General features: G+C 35.7%; 2 protein-coding genes across 3 annotated transcripts in view; both read left to right on the plus strand.

The window, feature by feature from the left end:
- LOC142339107 (uncharacterized) overlaps positions 1-17,471 on the plus strand; it is a 382,233-nt gene that overhangs the window by 316,293 nt on the left and 48,469 nt on the right. The window lies entirely within an intron of this gene.
- Positions 1,527-13,294, plus strand: LOC142339761 (uncharacterized). Its single transcript, XM_075390017.1, has 5 exons — positions 1,527-1,750; positions 2,545-2,797; positions 5,703-5,924; positions 6,224-6,485; positions 12,992-13,294. Exons 1-5 carry the CDS (start codon positions 1,532-1,534, stop codon positions 13,191-13,193), a joined length of 1,158 nt encoding a protein of 385 aa, XP_075246132.1. The 5' UTR covers positions 1,527-1,531; the 3' UTR covers positions 13,194-13,294.

Raw genomic sequence — 17,471 nt, forward strand, 5'->3', positions numbered from 1 at the left:
TTTTGTTCACATGCGGCATTTTGGCATTCATTTTCAATTTTTTATATTTTTTGAACTGATTTTTTTTGGAAATGGTTTTCCCAATTCACTCATAGTTCGTTCTAGGTGTAGTTTTTGTTTAAGGAATAAAAATTTGAATTGTACGTCAGCGCGTGGTTTTGCGGCGTGAAATTTTTTTGCTCTATTTTTAAAGTAGTGTGAGACGACGTTGTTTAAACACAAATGCGCTTTCTCGGTTGTAATTTTTTTGTTAACATGCGTCAGTTTCATTTTGATTTCTACTGTTTTTTTTATTTTTTGGCATCAAATTTTTTTTAAATGGTTTTCCCAATCCATTCATAGTTCATTCTAGACCTAGTTTTTTGTTTGAACCGAATTTTCATTTCTCGCTAATGGTTTTTTGTTCACCTGCGGCAATTTCACTTTGTTTTGTACTGTTTTTTTTTTGTTTTTTGGATGGTGTTTTCTCAATGATTTTCCTTGTCCACTCATATTTCATTCTAATTTTTTTGTTTGAACCAACTTTCCCTTTCTCGCTAGTGGTTTCTGTTCACATGCGGCATTTTATCTTTGATTTTCGGTTTTCATTTTTTTGACTATTTTGACCTGATTTTTTTTGGAAATGGTTTTCCCAATTCACTCTTAGTACGTTCTAAGTCTTGTCTTTTGTTCAGTCAATGAAATTTTTTTGAATTGTACGTCAGGACTTGCCTGCTTTGTTTTTTTCTTTTGCTTTTTCTTCTGATCGCTTTTTCTTTTGATCACGTCTTTCGTTTTACGTAAGTCACAATTTTCACGTTTCATTCGCTGTTTCAACTGAATGGATTTTAAATTCTTCCACGCATTCAACTACGCAATGTGGTGGTGAATACTGTCAAAGTCAAATGATCAAAATCAAAAGACGGGATAAACCGATGAAGCCCGGTCATTAAGTCTTTGAGAAATAGGTTATCAAAGTTCATTAGTGTTTGTTAGCTGAAATTAATATTAAGGTTATTAGCTTTCAGTTTAGAAGCTGAATGAAGTGTAGTTTCAGAGTCCAACTCAAACTGAAATCCAAATTAGAGCACTTTTTGACGCTGAAAAACAAACAGAAAAAATTCGGCCAATTTATCTCGTCTTTTTTCTTTTTCTGTTTCAAACCCGATGTTCATCAGGAGCGTCAACGGTGGCTATTTTCCGGCAATCTGCCGGCTATGTTTGTACCTGAGTGAGGAACCTGAGCTTATAAAATAATTACATTTTATATTCGCCATAGTCATTCCTCAGCGGCCTGTGAAACTTAAAACGGAACTATGACAACCGATTTTGAGAGGAAATTGAACGGTTAAGTATTCTAAGACGTGCTTTTAATACCAACTGCTAATTTGCAATATTGGAACTCCGTTATCAAAGGAAGTTAGATGGGTATTTCTGTATCGGGTATATTTTGGCACATTGGGCAAATATTAGCATTGGCTTAAAATGTAGTTTACCCCTGTGGATAATTGCTCAGCTACCGTTTAAGGTGCACTCTGGCGTCGTGGAACCTATGCAAGATTCAGTTGAGGAGCTGCACAATGGTTTCTTCTGCATCTCGGATCCAACGGCTATTGCCGAGATCCCACACGATGACTTTCGACGGCCGAAGGAAGACGATGATTTGATGCCATCGCCAATGCAAGCTGTGTCACCTGAACCTTCACCAGATCACAAATTTCTGGCTAATTCTATCTCGCGTGCCGACTGGTCCATCGAGTCTTTTAGCTCGGTGAGCATGCATTATGTTGAAGTTTCAGCAGTTGTTGATTTAATTTTAACAAGTATGCTCAACGAATGAATAAATAATCAAATTCAACAATAATTCAATTTATCCTCTTTGATCTTTGGTGTAGGGTCTTTTGGTGTTTTAAAACCAAAAGAGGTCCCATTTAACTAGATTGCTCGTGGATCCCTTCAGTAAATGATAAGTGGGGCGGAATTACACGCTCATTCAAGAAGATTTAAAATTGAAAAGGTTTGTGAAAAATGAGGTTGGAGCCAAGACCACAAAACTCTTTGCCTTCTAGATGCAATCAATTATGAATGGAATTATCAATTAGTAGTGTTGACTCTGAGAGATTAACGACGAGAACAGGAGATGAAAACGTATTGTATGTGGTGTTTGATTTCTTCGAAACCGAAAACTTAAACTGATAAAGAAAAGGCGCTCTTAATATTGGAATGGAAAAACCTGTTTGTTTGGGTCAATACTAGTGTTATTAATTAACTAGATTATATTGGACAATAGACAGCTGTTGATTTTCAAATTTACTCAGCTCATGATGGTTTTTCAATTGGAATAAGAGAAACTAATACTAACTAGTTTTTCAATTCGATGAAGAGAAATTAGTACTAACTTGACGCTTTTTGAAAATGTGCCCCCCCCCCCAAGTACGAAATGCAACCCCAGTTACAGAGCACGTGTCATTACACAGCAAATCATTATGTAGAAATATGTTACATATGTCTGTGGGATACAAATAATATGCGCCCACTGAGATCCCATTTTCTCTTTTGATTTAGACCAATTTCGGCAACTCCAACCCTTTGGCCCGATTGTCCGGTCTTCCTCAGCTCTCGGAGGTGGTGGAAGTTGACGGATGGAGGTTCGGACCCAATGTAATATACAGGAGTATTGATCTGCTTAAGAACTACTACAGGTTCAATGATGTTCTCCGAATGGGTGTGAAATATCATTTCTGGGCATTCTGTCGGAACTTGTGTGCACTACACGGATATTATGTCCGGGCTTTCATCTATGACTTGAAGGATTTGGGTAAGGGACGTGCTGTCAGTTGTTTTGCTACAGCGGTTTTATTCACCTATGAATGGAATTCCAAGTTATGTTAATATTGATCATAACAAACCATGCAGCAAATTAAGCTTGAAAAAATGTTCTCTACGCGTTTGACTTACGTAATTGTCAAGCAATTGGCAGCACAAGGGGAAACATCCACCAGTAAAAGCAGCACTGATGTACCTTATTGTAGTCATGACATTGAGACCTCTATCATCAAGAATACTATCACTGACCATTACACGGTTTTATTCCACGTTAAAATTAATTGCAAACTACAATCTGTTACAGAACAACCTTTCTCTGTGAAGCTCTGGAAAACACTTAATGATTCGTCAATTTTGTCAAACGATGATTTTTAACTTAAATCGCGTTATAGGCAAATTTCTTGAAGAACGCTACTGTGACGATGATTTAACTGGTGATTCTATAAAGTTGCATGGAGTCGTGGAGTTTACCATAAATCAGTTTATTCCAACTAAAGTAACCAAACAAACCAAGTGCAAACGAAGTTGGGTGGATAACGAAGTTAAAAACGTAGCTACACTGAAAAATAACCTCTACCAAACTTTTTTACGTGACAAATCTGAATCAAGTAAATCAAAGTACAATCAGATACGAAACAAGTTGCAAAAACTAGTTGCAAAAAAGAAACGCATTTTTGTCATCAAAAAATTATTTCCAACGCAAAACAAAATACTAAAAGCTTCTTTAAGGCAATTCGTGAAGTTGAAGGAGCTCTGTCGAGTTGTTCAATAGTTCTTTTTCTGCAGTTGGATCTAAATTAACACCTACTTCCACAAGACATAATCAAATAATGAGATCAAATAGAACAAAACACTCAATGGTATTAAGCTTTGTAAACGAGACAGTTTTGTAAAATATAATTCAGAAATTGCCGAATAAGTTTTCAGAAGATCATTACTGTTAATAATGTTATTCTCAAAAAGCTAGAATTTTCGCTTGTTCCTGTACTAACAGTGCTATTTAATGGCTGCATCCAGAAGCGCGTGTTCCCAGATTGTTTGAAAAAAAGTTCTAATTATTTCCCACAATAAATCGGGAATTTTTGTTGATCCAAACAATTTTTGGCCTATTTCTATCCTCCATACAGTCAGCAAATTGTTTGAAAAATTTTTGTTGTCAAATAAGCAGCTTTCTCGACGAAAATATTTTTTTTCTCAAAAACAATACGGCTTGAGAAAATTTTCCACGATCAGTGCTCTAGTCATGCTAACGTCCTAAATTTAAGTCAGTCATGGGATTTGAAAAATCCAGCAAAACGAGCAACCTCGTTTTTGGGTTTACGAAAAGCTTTTGATACTGTGAACCATTGACACCTGCTTAATGTACTTCTTGATCTGAGCAGATGTCTTCCTTTCTATCAAACAGAAGTCAGAGACTTAGAATAGGCAATGAACTATTATCATGGAAAACTATTGAAGTTGGAGTGGCACAGGGGTCATTTCTGGGGCCTCTACTTTTCACGAAATGAAAAGAATAGATTATGAGAAACGCGTAGAGGGCGTTGTCGGTTGGTTGATGAATAAATCCATAGCAATAAATTGTAAAAAAAACTGTTGAAGTTATTTTTAGTAGAGGTAACAGGAGTCATCAAGCTACTAATCCACCCATCAGAATATATGGTGAGACTATTGAACGAAAAGCTTTTTGTAAAGTACCTCGGAGTTTTTTTGTCAACCATTTGAAATTTGCCGAGCATGTTCAATACCAAAACTTGAACCAATTTATAAGTTCGTTTTTTCGCTTGAAGAAATTGCTGATTTTTTCACCGTTATTGTTTTACTATAAGGTGTATGTACAACCGATTGTTCAATATGCTGTGCTTTTGTATGGCACGGCGTGCATGACAGCCCTAGAGCCCCTGGAATCTAGGCCGAATCATTTGGTTAGAACTATATGCGATTTGAAAAAACGCGATGCCATTCGTGCTGTGAGAGAACGCAATCAGATTCTAACTGTAAAGGAACTGCATTTGAAAAAATCTTAGTTATTAGTCATTCTTTGAGAGCCCATTGGAGGAGATTAAATCAATAATCACTTGTGCTGAACTTGATAAGATATCAAATCGAGAAGTACATGTAGATCCATCAAACCATCTGATAACGCAACTGACTGTAGTTCTAGATCTATTGGCGTAAGGGTAAGGAAATTAATCATCATCATGCTTAGTACAAATTCAACTTGCAAAAATTATAAAAGCAAGGAACAGAAGCAAACTGGCAAGTTTTATCTCTATGTGTGTCCAATTTTACATTCAAGGAAATGCTGAACTACTTTCAAAATTTTACTGGTCTTTATTTCTTTAAGTTTTTTGTTTGTTTTTAATTCCGTTTTTGCCAAATGGTGGATTTTTATTAATTTTGGAGAAGAATTTCTGGCCAAGTACCTTCAAACTGCTTGAAGGAATCACAAGAGTAGGATTCTTTGAAGATGACCTGTTGGAACTGAGTGATGTGTTTGTGCTGAGTGGATAACATGTCCTTAGCTTCTGAAAACCAATTTAATTTAATGAAATCCAATTTAGGATCTATTTTCTTTCGGCCGCTGTGGTTTTTAGGACCACACACACAAGTTATGGAAAACCCAAACTTGATTAAAACGATTCCAATCAGAACGCGCGTATAATTCAAGAACAGAACTAAGACACATGAATTCAAGATAAGCAATTTTTCAACAATCTTTTTTACTATAGATTGTATATTTGAATATTTTCCCGAATTTTGGAGACTCACTATGTGGTTTTGGATCAATATTCATGTTCGTAGATTCAGGCAGAATTGGAGCCATTCGAGTTTACATCAGTTCGAATAGACTTGGATGCTATAACTTGCCGAGTCATAAAATCCTAAAATATTTTCAGAATCAGAAGTAGACTCCTCTGAGGATTCTCAACAAACAACCGCCTGTTCTTCAAAATTGGCTGAAGGTTTCTTCTGTGGTCTGCAGACAGCCTTGGAGAATGTGACTGAACTGATGAGAGAGGATAGATTCAATGCCTGGAGAGGACTCTTAACAGCTGCACTTGCATTCATTCACAAGTGGAATGTCCCCACAGAGAGTATGGAAACACTCCTCAATTCGTGTAAGTCTATTCGATATAATCAATTTTTCCATATTTGAAAATTCTTGCTTAAGTCAAAGTTTCCAAGCAAAGTTTCGAAAACAAGTTTTAAAGGTCTAAAGTTGGATATGCGCTCACGTGTAAGTGTCCAAAATAACTGTTCTGGAACTGAGTGCAGTTTTTTGTTAAGAAGATTGTCTTGTATGAAACAACTGATGCTTTTCCAGAGACGTGATTTTCAAAAGCTGAGTAACTTTAAGTCCGTTCCTCAACAATTCTGCAATATCGGATTGTCCTTGGTTACCATAAATTCTTTTCAGACGTGGAAAAACTGGAGTTTGCTGGTGCCTTCCATGCAGTGCTCTTTGAAATGCTATTGGACGATGACGCTGGCCAATCAGATCCCTCAAATCCTTCATCTACAGCTGACTACATTTGCTCACTTCTCTCGCCTTCTTTCCTTTTAAACACAATTGAATCAACCTTCACTCAGAGACACGATGTCTTGAAGGGACTCTACCATGGATCGTCTATTAAGAATTGGTCCAAGAAGAAAACTACCGAGTTAACCAAGTTTGTGAGGTAAGACTTTTTTTGTGCTGCGGTAAGATATGTGTTGTGACCTCCTGTCTATACTCCATGAATTCTAGATAATTTTGCATTGTGAGTTATGCCCTTTATAACTGAGTTCCATGAATTGCCTTAATCGTATGCTGATGGTAGCAGCTGATAGCTGGGACTGTTACTGAAATTCTCTTAGTTTTTACGACTAGAAGAAGAGTATTGGTTTTCTTGAGGTTTTTGAAACCGGAAGTATAGGTGTTCAGCTGGCATTTAAACCTTACAGCAAAAAATGGGTAAAAATAACGTGTGAAAGATTTTTTCTGAGTGAGACAGGCGTTTTTTGAGTCATGCGCTGCGTTCATTCTTTGACTTTTTGATTTTGAAAAGTTTTGAGTCTTGACTCCAGTTTAATTACTGTTTTTGGCCTTTTTAATAGCCGCCCTCTTCTTCTCAGCCGGCTATTATAGCGCTCCTAATTTTTTTTTACGTCATCGAACAAAAAAATGTTTCGCTTTACCTCATTTTGCCGCTTTTTCAACATTTTGAGTGATATCTTTTTGACTTCTCTAGGCTAGTTTCTCTCTTCTCTCATTTTGCTAGAACTGATTTTGAACATCAGTTGCTCAGCAAAGCAATTCAAAATGAACAGAGTCAGTATAAAAAAATGAAGTCAGAAGTAGAAACGGGATAAACCCATAAAGCCCAATTTTAGATGCCCGCTATTTGAACGTCGTTCCTATAATTCTTAGTTACCATCTCGAATGCTTTTTGGTATTGATAGTAGCCCCTGTAGCCTCTCTCTAAGAAACAGAAATGTTCAGCGACAAAATGCCATCAAAATAAATCTGACTTAAAAATGTTTTTGTACAAAAATCTTTTTTTTTCATTATATATGCTTATTGGAATCAACGGCGGCTATTTTCCGGCAATCTGCCGGGTATGTTTGCTTTGTCTATTATTGGCCTACGGCTGTTGTATTTTATACTGATCCTAAGGAAAAATAGTGTCACCAGATTTTGAGTAAATGAATTTATCAATTGGTTTTTCAGTTCCTTTTTTTTGTTTCTTTTTGCTCATATGAGATCATTTGCTGTGTTGAACTTCTTAGTTTGATGTCATTGCAAGATGAAAAAGTTCTGGTCTATTAGCAAAATCAATTCGTAATTCAGTCTTGTACTTCATGACTTGTACTGCTGTTTTTTTCGTCTCCGAGATACTCGCTACGACCATATGACGTCACGATAACTTAAACTCTTCCCTTTTCCCTTCTTTTGTGATTTGTTGACTGAATTGACTGCGTGACGTCATTTTTTCACTCATAGTTGAGGGAATATTTTTGTTCATTTGCATCATTGTTTTTGGTCGCACGTGACTTGCCTCAGTTTCAAATGACATTTTCTTGCTTTAATTCTAGGAGATAAGGTCAACTGACTGTGTGTCACTCTAATTGACGGTTTTTGAGAGAACCTGACAGAATCGGTAATAAATTATACAGATTATTAATCAAAATATAACATCTGAGCATTTAATAAAGAAGAGAAATTACGAAGCTTACGAGGCTAATTTCTGGCAATCTGCCAGCTATGTAATGTGTTACTGTAATAGAATTTTCAAATTGGCAAAACAGGTCGTACAAGTCAATACTCAAAAGAATAAAAGAATTGTTTAGGTCAATCTAGTGCGCAAAACAGAAAGTTTAAAAGAAAAATGAAGGCTGTTATTCATGCGTTATGCTACGTGAGCGAGCATAGTGGGTTTGAAATTTTTCTTATATGCGAAAAAACCTTGCTCGACTTACGTTACTTTTGAAATTGTTTAATTGCTCTCAAACGAAGTTTGTAGCAATTATATTAGTACTGTCGGACTTTTTTAATGCGATTTTTCACTTGATCGATTTTTCGTCTGACGCTTTTGACTTTTCGTCCTCAAAAACGGGATAAACAGGTAGCGCCCAGCGGGCATTAAGTGCTCTTAGAGGCTTTCAGCTCTGTTTCAGCTCAAACTGTTTTGGAGACTTATGGTGTGAAGGGCGGTTCTTAGAGGTTGAGACACACCGCCCCCCCCCCCTTTTGACCCCCACCCCCACTATTGTCTCCACCCCCTACCGCGCTGTTGCCCCCCCCCCAACCCAGTGTTGCCCCGCACCCCATCAGCCCCCAAAGCCGACCGCTCGCCGGTTGTTTGAGAGCAATTTGCCCGACGTTATCCGGTTATGTTTTACTTTTCATTTCAAATGTTTCGATGAAAGTAGTTTCTTTCACAACTTTAACAATTACTTGCATTTGTGGGAATATTATTCACATTTTAAGCTTCTACTAAAGTTTAGTATGAGACTATTAGTGTTTCCTGTCATTTGGCCCTTTTGGACGCTTTTTATCAGTTTCAGCAGTCTGCTATCATTGTACTTTTTTTGTATTCAAACGAAAATTTTGTTTTTCCCCCCAATTTTCCGATTTTTTGACATTTTGCGCGATTTTTTTACTTCCCTGGGCTCGTTCTCTTCTTCACTCTTTCTGCTCAAGTTTCTTTCTAACAGCATTTAGTTGCTCAGCAAAGCAGTTCAAAATAAACAAAGTTGATATCGAAAAAGGAAATCAAAAGTTGAAACGGCATAACTCCCTAAATAAGCCCGCTTTTAGATGCTTGATATTTGAACTTTGTTATAAATAGCCAGACTTATCAGATGTAGTCTTTTGCTTATGATACTAGTCCATGTATCCTCTAACTGAGAATCTGGAGTTCACTTTACTACGGATTCCAATAGATAAAGTGCGCTTTTTGTGAATTTTGTTTATACAATCATTTTTAACATCATTGTTACGATCTCAATCGGGGTAACAATTTTTTTTGGGTTTGTAGAGAAAATGAATTAATTGTCTTTTTTTGGTTTTTGTCTCTTTTTGAAATTGTTGGCTCATTTTTGGCTTTTGTATTTTTTTCAAAAAAAGTTTTGGTACTATCGTTTATTTGAAATTGTTCAGTAGGTTTTTTTTCACTAAGAAGGGGCACTTGAATGTTTGGGATAGACCAGTTTTGACTGAAAAATGAGTGAAACATCGGATTTGCCTTTGCCTTTCTGTGTTTCAATTTTTGTTTTGTGTGTTTCGGTTGTGTTGGTATTCGCTAATTGAACAGATATTTATCACGTGGTCTGTGAAGATTAACTCTCACCGGACAATAATACTTTTGTTTTTCGTTATCCCCACGTTTCTCGGTATAAAGCATTTTTTATGATTTTGCCTAGTATATGGCATGTCAGCCATAACATGAAAATAAAAGCTTTTGCTCGTTATGTTGTAAGCAATTGATTTTAGCGAAAATTGTGCTGATTTTTCAGGAAAATATTCTCAATTTTTGCTATTATTTTACTCTTTCCTAGCTTTTTTGTTTCAATTGAAATAGTATGATGCAGTGAATAGTTGTTTGTAGTTTGATGAGCAGTTGGCTTGTTTCTGGATCTAGTTCGCCTTGGAGTCAATTTAGGTGTCCTCAGAATTTATTTCTTCATCCTCTTTTTTGTTAGGACCATTTGAATTTTATCACGTGTCGAGCGAACGCTTTGGTAACATCTTCCAAACGGCAACTTAAATGGTTCGTAACGTCATTTGGTACAGAGTTCTTTAATTGAATTGTACAGAAATCACTCACCTGGCTAGCTAAAATGACTTCTGCACTCACTTAACTATACTAATATTTGATTTTGAACTCTTATTGCAATTGAAGGGAGGCCACCGAAGATCATAATTAGAAAGTTTTTGTTTGAAAGACACTAGTTGTTGAATTTGATTCTAAAAAGTATGGAATTTGAAAGCGGGTTTCATCTCATCTGGTTTTAATGGTCTTCTTAACTAGCGGTGGGTCGGCCAGGTCTTTTGCGACTTTCGTCTACAATCTGCCGGCTATGTTTTTTTCATCAGTATACTTGTTGTAGTTTTTTTTTATACCAAATGACTTGCTTCACTTTCAACATGGAGTTGCATTACTTCAATTCGAGGACTGTAGATATACCTGAAAGACATCTAGGATATCTTTTCGAGGACTTAAATGTAATTTAAAACTATAAAACACAAACAACGTTTTTGTTTTTTCAATTGCAAAGTATGTCGACATTATTTTTGGTCTTTTTCATTCCATTTTATGTGTGATCACCTTGTGTCCGATCATTAGCCTTTGGTATCGCGCCCTTTTCTCCTTTTTACTTGAGTTTTGCATGATCTTAATTGCTCGCAATGTGAATAAGTTTTGTAGTAACTGTTTACTAGAAAAAGCCCTAATTTGTTAGTGGTCTATGATATGCTTTTGTAACTTGATATTCATACACATGATATGCATACCCCCAATCTAAAGCAAGCTGCAATCGACCATAATTTTCATCCCTTGATGAGCTCCACGCAGATAAAATACTTGCTTGACTAAATTATGTTGAATGATTAACTTGTCTCATCCAATGAGCGGAGAGACTGAAGTTAACTACCAAACTACAAAATCAGGATGGCCATGAGGATTATACTGCATCAATGAAAACCCAATTGTGTGGGTTGCAATTTCAAGATGTGTCGAAATGACAATGTTTTATTTTATAGCTGCGAAGCTGTAAGCTGAGCGTAGCTATATTGCGTTGCTCATGGTTTTTTTACAATTCAAAGAATTTGAATTGTCTTGGGGCGCTGTCTTTTTTACGACTCGAAGAGGAGTATTGGAGAAGTCCTTTTTTTTAATCAATTTTATTGGAGTGATTTTTGAAGCGGGAAATGGAACGCGTGAAAAAATTTGGAGTGATTTTGGCGCTGAACAAAAGTGAAAAGCGGAGCGAAAAGAGAGTGGTTTTTGTTCATACTGCTGTTTTTGAGAGAGCGAGAAATTGATGTGTTAAAAATTTTTTCTCTAAGCGAGCGAAATGTTTTGTTCACGTGCGGCTTTTAAAAGCAGTTTTTTGCAACTTTTGATGTTAATGATGTTTGATTATGATATTGTATTAGTTTTAGGTTTGTTTCGATAGGAATTGAAGGTTTCAAGTAGTTAATATGAGTTTAATGCTAATTTGGAGGTTTTTGATCAGTTTTGCTGATTTTTAGACGAAATTCAATGATTTTTTGCCTGTTTTTTTGTTTTAATGATTTAAGTGAGATTTGAATAGAAGCGTGTTATTTAAAGAACGTTCAGATACCATTTAGTTAAAGTTTTTTGGTATAAAACATTTTTTCTTATGAAAATTGACAGAAAAATTGAGAAATTTTAAACCATTTTGTTAGTTTTTTGCAGTTTTACTCTTTTTTTCTAATCTTAGACCAGTTTCTTAGCCTATTAAGACTTGCACATTGTTTTGCAAGCTTTTCATTGCTCTAATTGCAAAGATACGTTATTCGGCTTTATGTTTCCTTGTACAATTAAAAAAAAAAGTCTAAATTTTTTTCTCGTTTTTTTTTTCAGTTTGTTTTTGGTTTTTGAATGCTGTTTCTATTCTTCCTTAATTTTTTTATGGCATTTGTGGAGGTTCAGGGTTCAGAATAGTTGTTCGAGTTGTTTAGTCATAAGTGTGGGCAGTTTTCTCCTTCGAGTCGTTTCCGGAATTCTTCCGGCTATTTTTTTTTTAAGATCTGTTCACACATTTTCATGTTTTTTGAAGTCAAATTGGAGTAGTGATTTTGGTCAAGCCGAAACAGGAAGTGGAGCGAAAAAGCGAGTAGTCTTGCGGCGTGAAATTTTTTCGCTCTAAATTTAAATGAGAGTGAGAAAAAGTTGTTTGAACAAAAATTCGCCTTCTCGCTAGTGGTTTTTTGTTCACATGCGGCAATATCACTTTGATTTTCAGTTTTTTCGATTTTTTGGATCGGATTGTTTTTCTAAATGGTTTTCCCAATCCATTCATAGTCCGTTCTTGGTCTGGTTTTCTGTTTAGTCAATGAAAATTCTTTGAATTGTACGTCAGGACTTGTCCTGCTATGTTCTTTTGTTTCGTCGTCTGACGCTCTTTTTTCGTTTTAGATTTGTTCACACAGCAAAGCTGAAAAAGTCAAATTTTCTGAATGACTTCTTCCTCTCACTAACGGCATTTGCGCGCGTGACGTCATTTCTCACTCGCTTTAGCAAAAGTTTTTAGGTTAATTGCGTGATTAGATTTTAATCATACGGGACTTACCTCTTTCAATAAAATGACTTTTGCACTTTAAAACTTAAGTTTAATTTGAATTTGTTTAAGGTCAAAGGAACTCATATGTGCAGTAAAGGTCCCTAATAAGAGGCTTCTGTGGAATGAATTTTAACAAGCTTTATTAATTTATCGCTGAATGTTTTTTAGCCTAGTTTTTTGAGCGGCGTCGATTTTTTTTTCAATTTAGATCTGTATCTGTTTCTATCTCTATTATATGGCACGCAGGTCTATTCTTTCGCAGCTATTCCGGCAATCTGCCGGCTATGTTCATTATTTGAACTGATTATAACTTTGCAATTAATTGAGATTCCATGAAGATATATTTGAATAAGGGTTTAATTTAAATTTATTACCTTCAAAAATTATGTTTAAGAGAACTGCACGATGATGATATTTCGAAAGAAAAGAAACAGCGAAGCGCAATGGCGTCTTCTTCCCTCGCTTCAGTTCAAATATCAACACAGTCCCTCCTCAACGCAATGGACGGTTCTTCTTCTCAGTCTACTGTTACTGTGTTCAGTTGTGGTCACGTGGCGAAAAGTGCACTGCAAGATGTGTGCAGATATTGCAACTAGTGTTTTACGGTATTGCGCACTTTTTTGATGTGATAATTTATCCGAAGAGTACTCGAATGGCAGATGTTATACTTATAATTTATTTTTATATTTTGTTATAATTTATCTGATAATTTACTCTAAGGCTAGACTGATAAGCAGATTTGCATTAAGCTCATATATGCTTAATCATATGGAGTACTGTAAAATGCACCGTTGGTTAAGAAATAATTGAACAAAGAAAATGCCAGATAAAGACGTAGTCGGGAATGATCTATAATTTGAGTGATCTTAATGTATTCAATTGTTAATTCCTGTATCAAAATTCAGTAAAGTTTTGAGCCCATTAGAATTAATCACTTAATAGTAAGAAAAACAATTTCTATTATAAATTGTTTTTGGAAAGTTGTGTGATGATTGTGATTAAGAGCGCTGAAACAATCGATGGCTATTGTCCTCGTATTTAGACGAGGAGCACTGAACTGGCTTCTTTCTGCAATCAATAGCTCTAAACGGTGAACTAGAGTTAGTTTTTACAAACAACGTTTGTTACGGTTGGCGAATTAGAGCATATTCTGTAATCCACTAATTTTTGTCGAGTTTCTAAATGGAAAATTGTGAGCAAATACTCTATTGAGCATTTATACTCCTCTGTTAAGCAAATGCTTCTCCTAAGCAACAGTTTGATCTAGAGTGGTGTTTTAACTGTTAAAATTATTCAAAATGAACTCGAATTTGTTCTGACACTGTTTGACCTCAAAGTTGAAAAACATGCTATATATTTACATTTGTTTTCTCTTTTAATTTTGACCAGTTTATTCATTAACCGATTTGTAAGCGCTACCCTTGGAACGCCTATTGATGGTAGACTATTTTGAAGGAGGATTTTTTCAGTCTTCCCTTTCAGTTTTCTCCCGACTATCTTACTATCTTGTTAGACTCCCCGAAGATCTTACACCAAATTGCATAATCTTACAACATTTTTGCAAGAATTTTGTACCATCATGCAAGATAGCTGGTTTCGGCAGGGCGCTTGCGAGATTTACGGTAATCGTGTAGCAGAAACTGCCAATCGTGCTAGAATATTGTAGGAGAATCCGCCTATCATGTGGAACTTTTTAAGAGATATAGCAATTTATCGGTTTTCAGGAATTTGTAGCAATTATATTAGTCCTGTCGGTCTTTTTTAATGCTATTTTTTTGCTTGACCAATTTTTCGTCGGACGCATTTGACTTTTCGTCCTCAAAAACGGGATAAACAAGTAGCGCCCAGCGGGCATTAAGTGCTCTTAGAGCCTTTCAGCTCACTAGTCTTCAAGTATGCGATTCACGGAATCTGTTTTGGAGACTTATACTTATGGTACGAAGAGCGGTTCTTAGAAATTGCCCCCCCCCACTGTTGCCCCCCCGCTGCGCTCACTTACGCCCCTTCAATTACGCTAAAGCTAGCCTCACTAAACCGTGCTTAGCTACTGACGGAGCCAACCGCTCGCTGGTCGTTTGAGAGCAATTCGCCCGACGTTTGTCGATTATGTTTAATATATCTATTAATGTTGAATACTTAGTGGTGTTTTAAACTTTGTTTGTTTTTATTCGATTTATTGTAAATATTTTGGATGATCGAGCGCTGTTTAGAAGCTACTCGAAAGCACTTATTCTAATCAGCAGACACATACTCGCGCACAGCAACGGTTTTTTGTTCTCACTCAACGTTCACATGCTGTATGAAGCTATATTTTTGCTGCTGTCTGCGGTAATGATAGGTCTAATTGTTTGCGTGTTTTTTTTAAACAAAAGATAGCTATCGGTTTGAAAATTAATGTTAATTTTTTAACTTCTTATCTTGCAATCGTAAATGTCATGTCCACTTTTTGTGTTTTTTATGGCTGCGATAGCTGAGCGAATCTATGATTGGTCGTGTCGTGATTTCTATATTTCAACGATTTTTGATTTGTATTGGGGGCGCTGTCTTTATTTACGACTCGAAGAAAAGTATTGGAGCGTTTTCTATCAATATTTTTTTAGAATTTAATACATAATGTAAAAATAAAAGCCGCAAGTGAAAACTAACTCTTTAGGTCGAATTGATGAACAAATTTTACAAGCAGAGAGAATGGTTTCTGATGGAGCTGCGTTTTTGTGAGAGCAATGAGGTGAAATTTGAGCTGATCGAGCTTTTTTGTGATCATGCGGCGTTCTCAATGCAGTTTGTTGTTTTAACTCTTTTTTGGCACAAACAGCTTTTCTCACACAATTTAGCCAGTTAGCCAGTAATTCTACGCTTGGGTGGTTTTCGACCATTTTTTGCTTATAATAGAAATTAAAAGTTTTTAAGCGTCAGTAGGTTATTCGATAGGACTGTGTCTTTAAAATAAATGATTTGCTTCTGTTTTACTTTTTTCTGCCAGTAATTACTGACTTTACGCAAACGCCATCAGAACATTTTTGAGAACAATATTTTGAATGTCAGAAATTGTGCAGAATTGAGAAGTTGACATTTCGATATGTTTTTAGGGTTCTTCTTCCTTTTTCTCGTGTTGTATTGTTATTTCTGTTTAATAGCCGCACAGCGATTATCGGCATTCTCTTGGTTTTTTTTTATTTCTTCAAGATTTTTGTTGCGACCATATGACGTCACAACCACTTCGAATCTGCTTTTTGTTCATTCGTTCATGCAATTTCAACTGAAGTGCGTGTGTGACGTCATTTTTAGCTCTTAGTGGAGCGAGTTTTTTTGTACATTTGCGTGATTAATTTTTTGGTCACACTTGACTTACCTCACTCTCAAAAATGACTTCCTCACTTTGAAATTGACTTTTGTTTACTTTAATTCAAAGAGATAAGGTCAAATGGGTGTGTGCCACTCTAATTGAAGGGTATTTGAGAGCAGCTAATAAAGGTAGCAATATATTATACAGATTTTTAATCAAAATATATCATATCAGCCTTCAATGAAAAGACGAATTTTTTTGGTCTGCTTTTAGACTGCAGATCTACGAAGCTATTGCGGCTACTTTTTGGCAATCTGCCAGCTATGTTTGTCTGTTAGGTAGTCGGTACCTGATTGTGCAAAATCAGAATGGCAAGTTCTTTTAAAACAATTGTTTCGGAGTCGCAAACTATTGGAGTCAAATAGTATTTTTACAATTTTTGTTCTTAATTTTTTCTCGAAATGAGTTTTTAAAAAGAGGGTAACTGAACAAGGCAGTTGGCTGCTTATAAAGTGACGTTTCTAATTCTTGTTGGTTCCTGAATCGTCCGGCAATATTTTAAACTATCTGCTCCCCCATTTTGACTTTCTCTTGGCAATGAGAAGACAAATTGAAGTACCGATTTAGTGATTGTGATAGAAAGTTAGCAAAAAAGCCATTGGTTTTAAGGCATCAACTTTTTCTATCTGCTTTTAAAGTGCAGTGAGAAATTTAGGTCTAATCGTTTTTCGTTTTTTGAGAGAGCGTTTTCCACGTGTGTATTTTTTACTGCTGTTTTCACTTTTTGGCGAATGCTACTAAAGGCGATACACGTGTTCTAATAGTGCCTATTTGCTTTGTTTTTAACTGCTCAATTAATGGTTTCTTATCAGTTCTGGTTTCTTTGTTATCTTTGACTTCTTTGTTGTATTTTAAAGTAATTGCTTTAATGACAAATTCCATTGGGTTTCTAATAAGATATTTGATGTTTGCAGTTTGATCTTGACACTCTGTTAGTGATTTTTGTTCAACTATATTGTTGCTGTTTTGTAGTTTTTGCCACTATCACTTAGTCTTAGTAATGAGAGATCTCATTGGTTTTTGATTAACCATAGATTAACCTGCCTTATGTTTTCTGTTGACAACTAATTATTTTCGACTGTTTAATTTTTTTTTTCAAATTGACCCACTTTTGTTCTTTTTTCGTCGAGGCATATCTCAGTGATGACAGGAGAGAATCCAAATTGAGCCTTTGAAACTTTTCAGTTGGTGTTTAATTGTATTTTGCTACTTTTAATATGTGTTTCAGTATAATTGTGTAGTGGTTCTTTTAGTTTTGCGCTCAGTTGTCGGATTTTTTCTGCTTTTTATTGCGCCACAATTTGATCAGTGTAATGTTTTTGCTGCTAATAGTTGCCATGCTTATATAGAGTTTGTTTCCAACTCCATATGCTTATATAGAGTTTGTTGGCATTCTGTCAGTTAGTGTAAATAATAAAGGAACTCATGTGCTTTTTAATCTTAAATAGTATTGTGCTTAAAGATTCCAGCACATAGTCCGTATTTATTGTCTTTCACGTCCAAAAATGGGAAAAGAGCTATCTTTTTC

The sequence above is a fragment of the Convolutriloba macropyga genome, chromosome 5 (assembly GCF_964194025.1).
Source record: "Convolutriloba macropyga chromosome 5, txConMacr16.3, whole genome shotgun sequence".
NCBI lineage: Eukaryota > Metazoa > Xenacoelomorpha > Acoela > Convolutidae > Convolutriloba > Convolutriloba macropyga.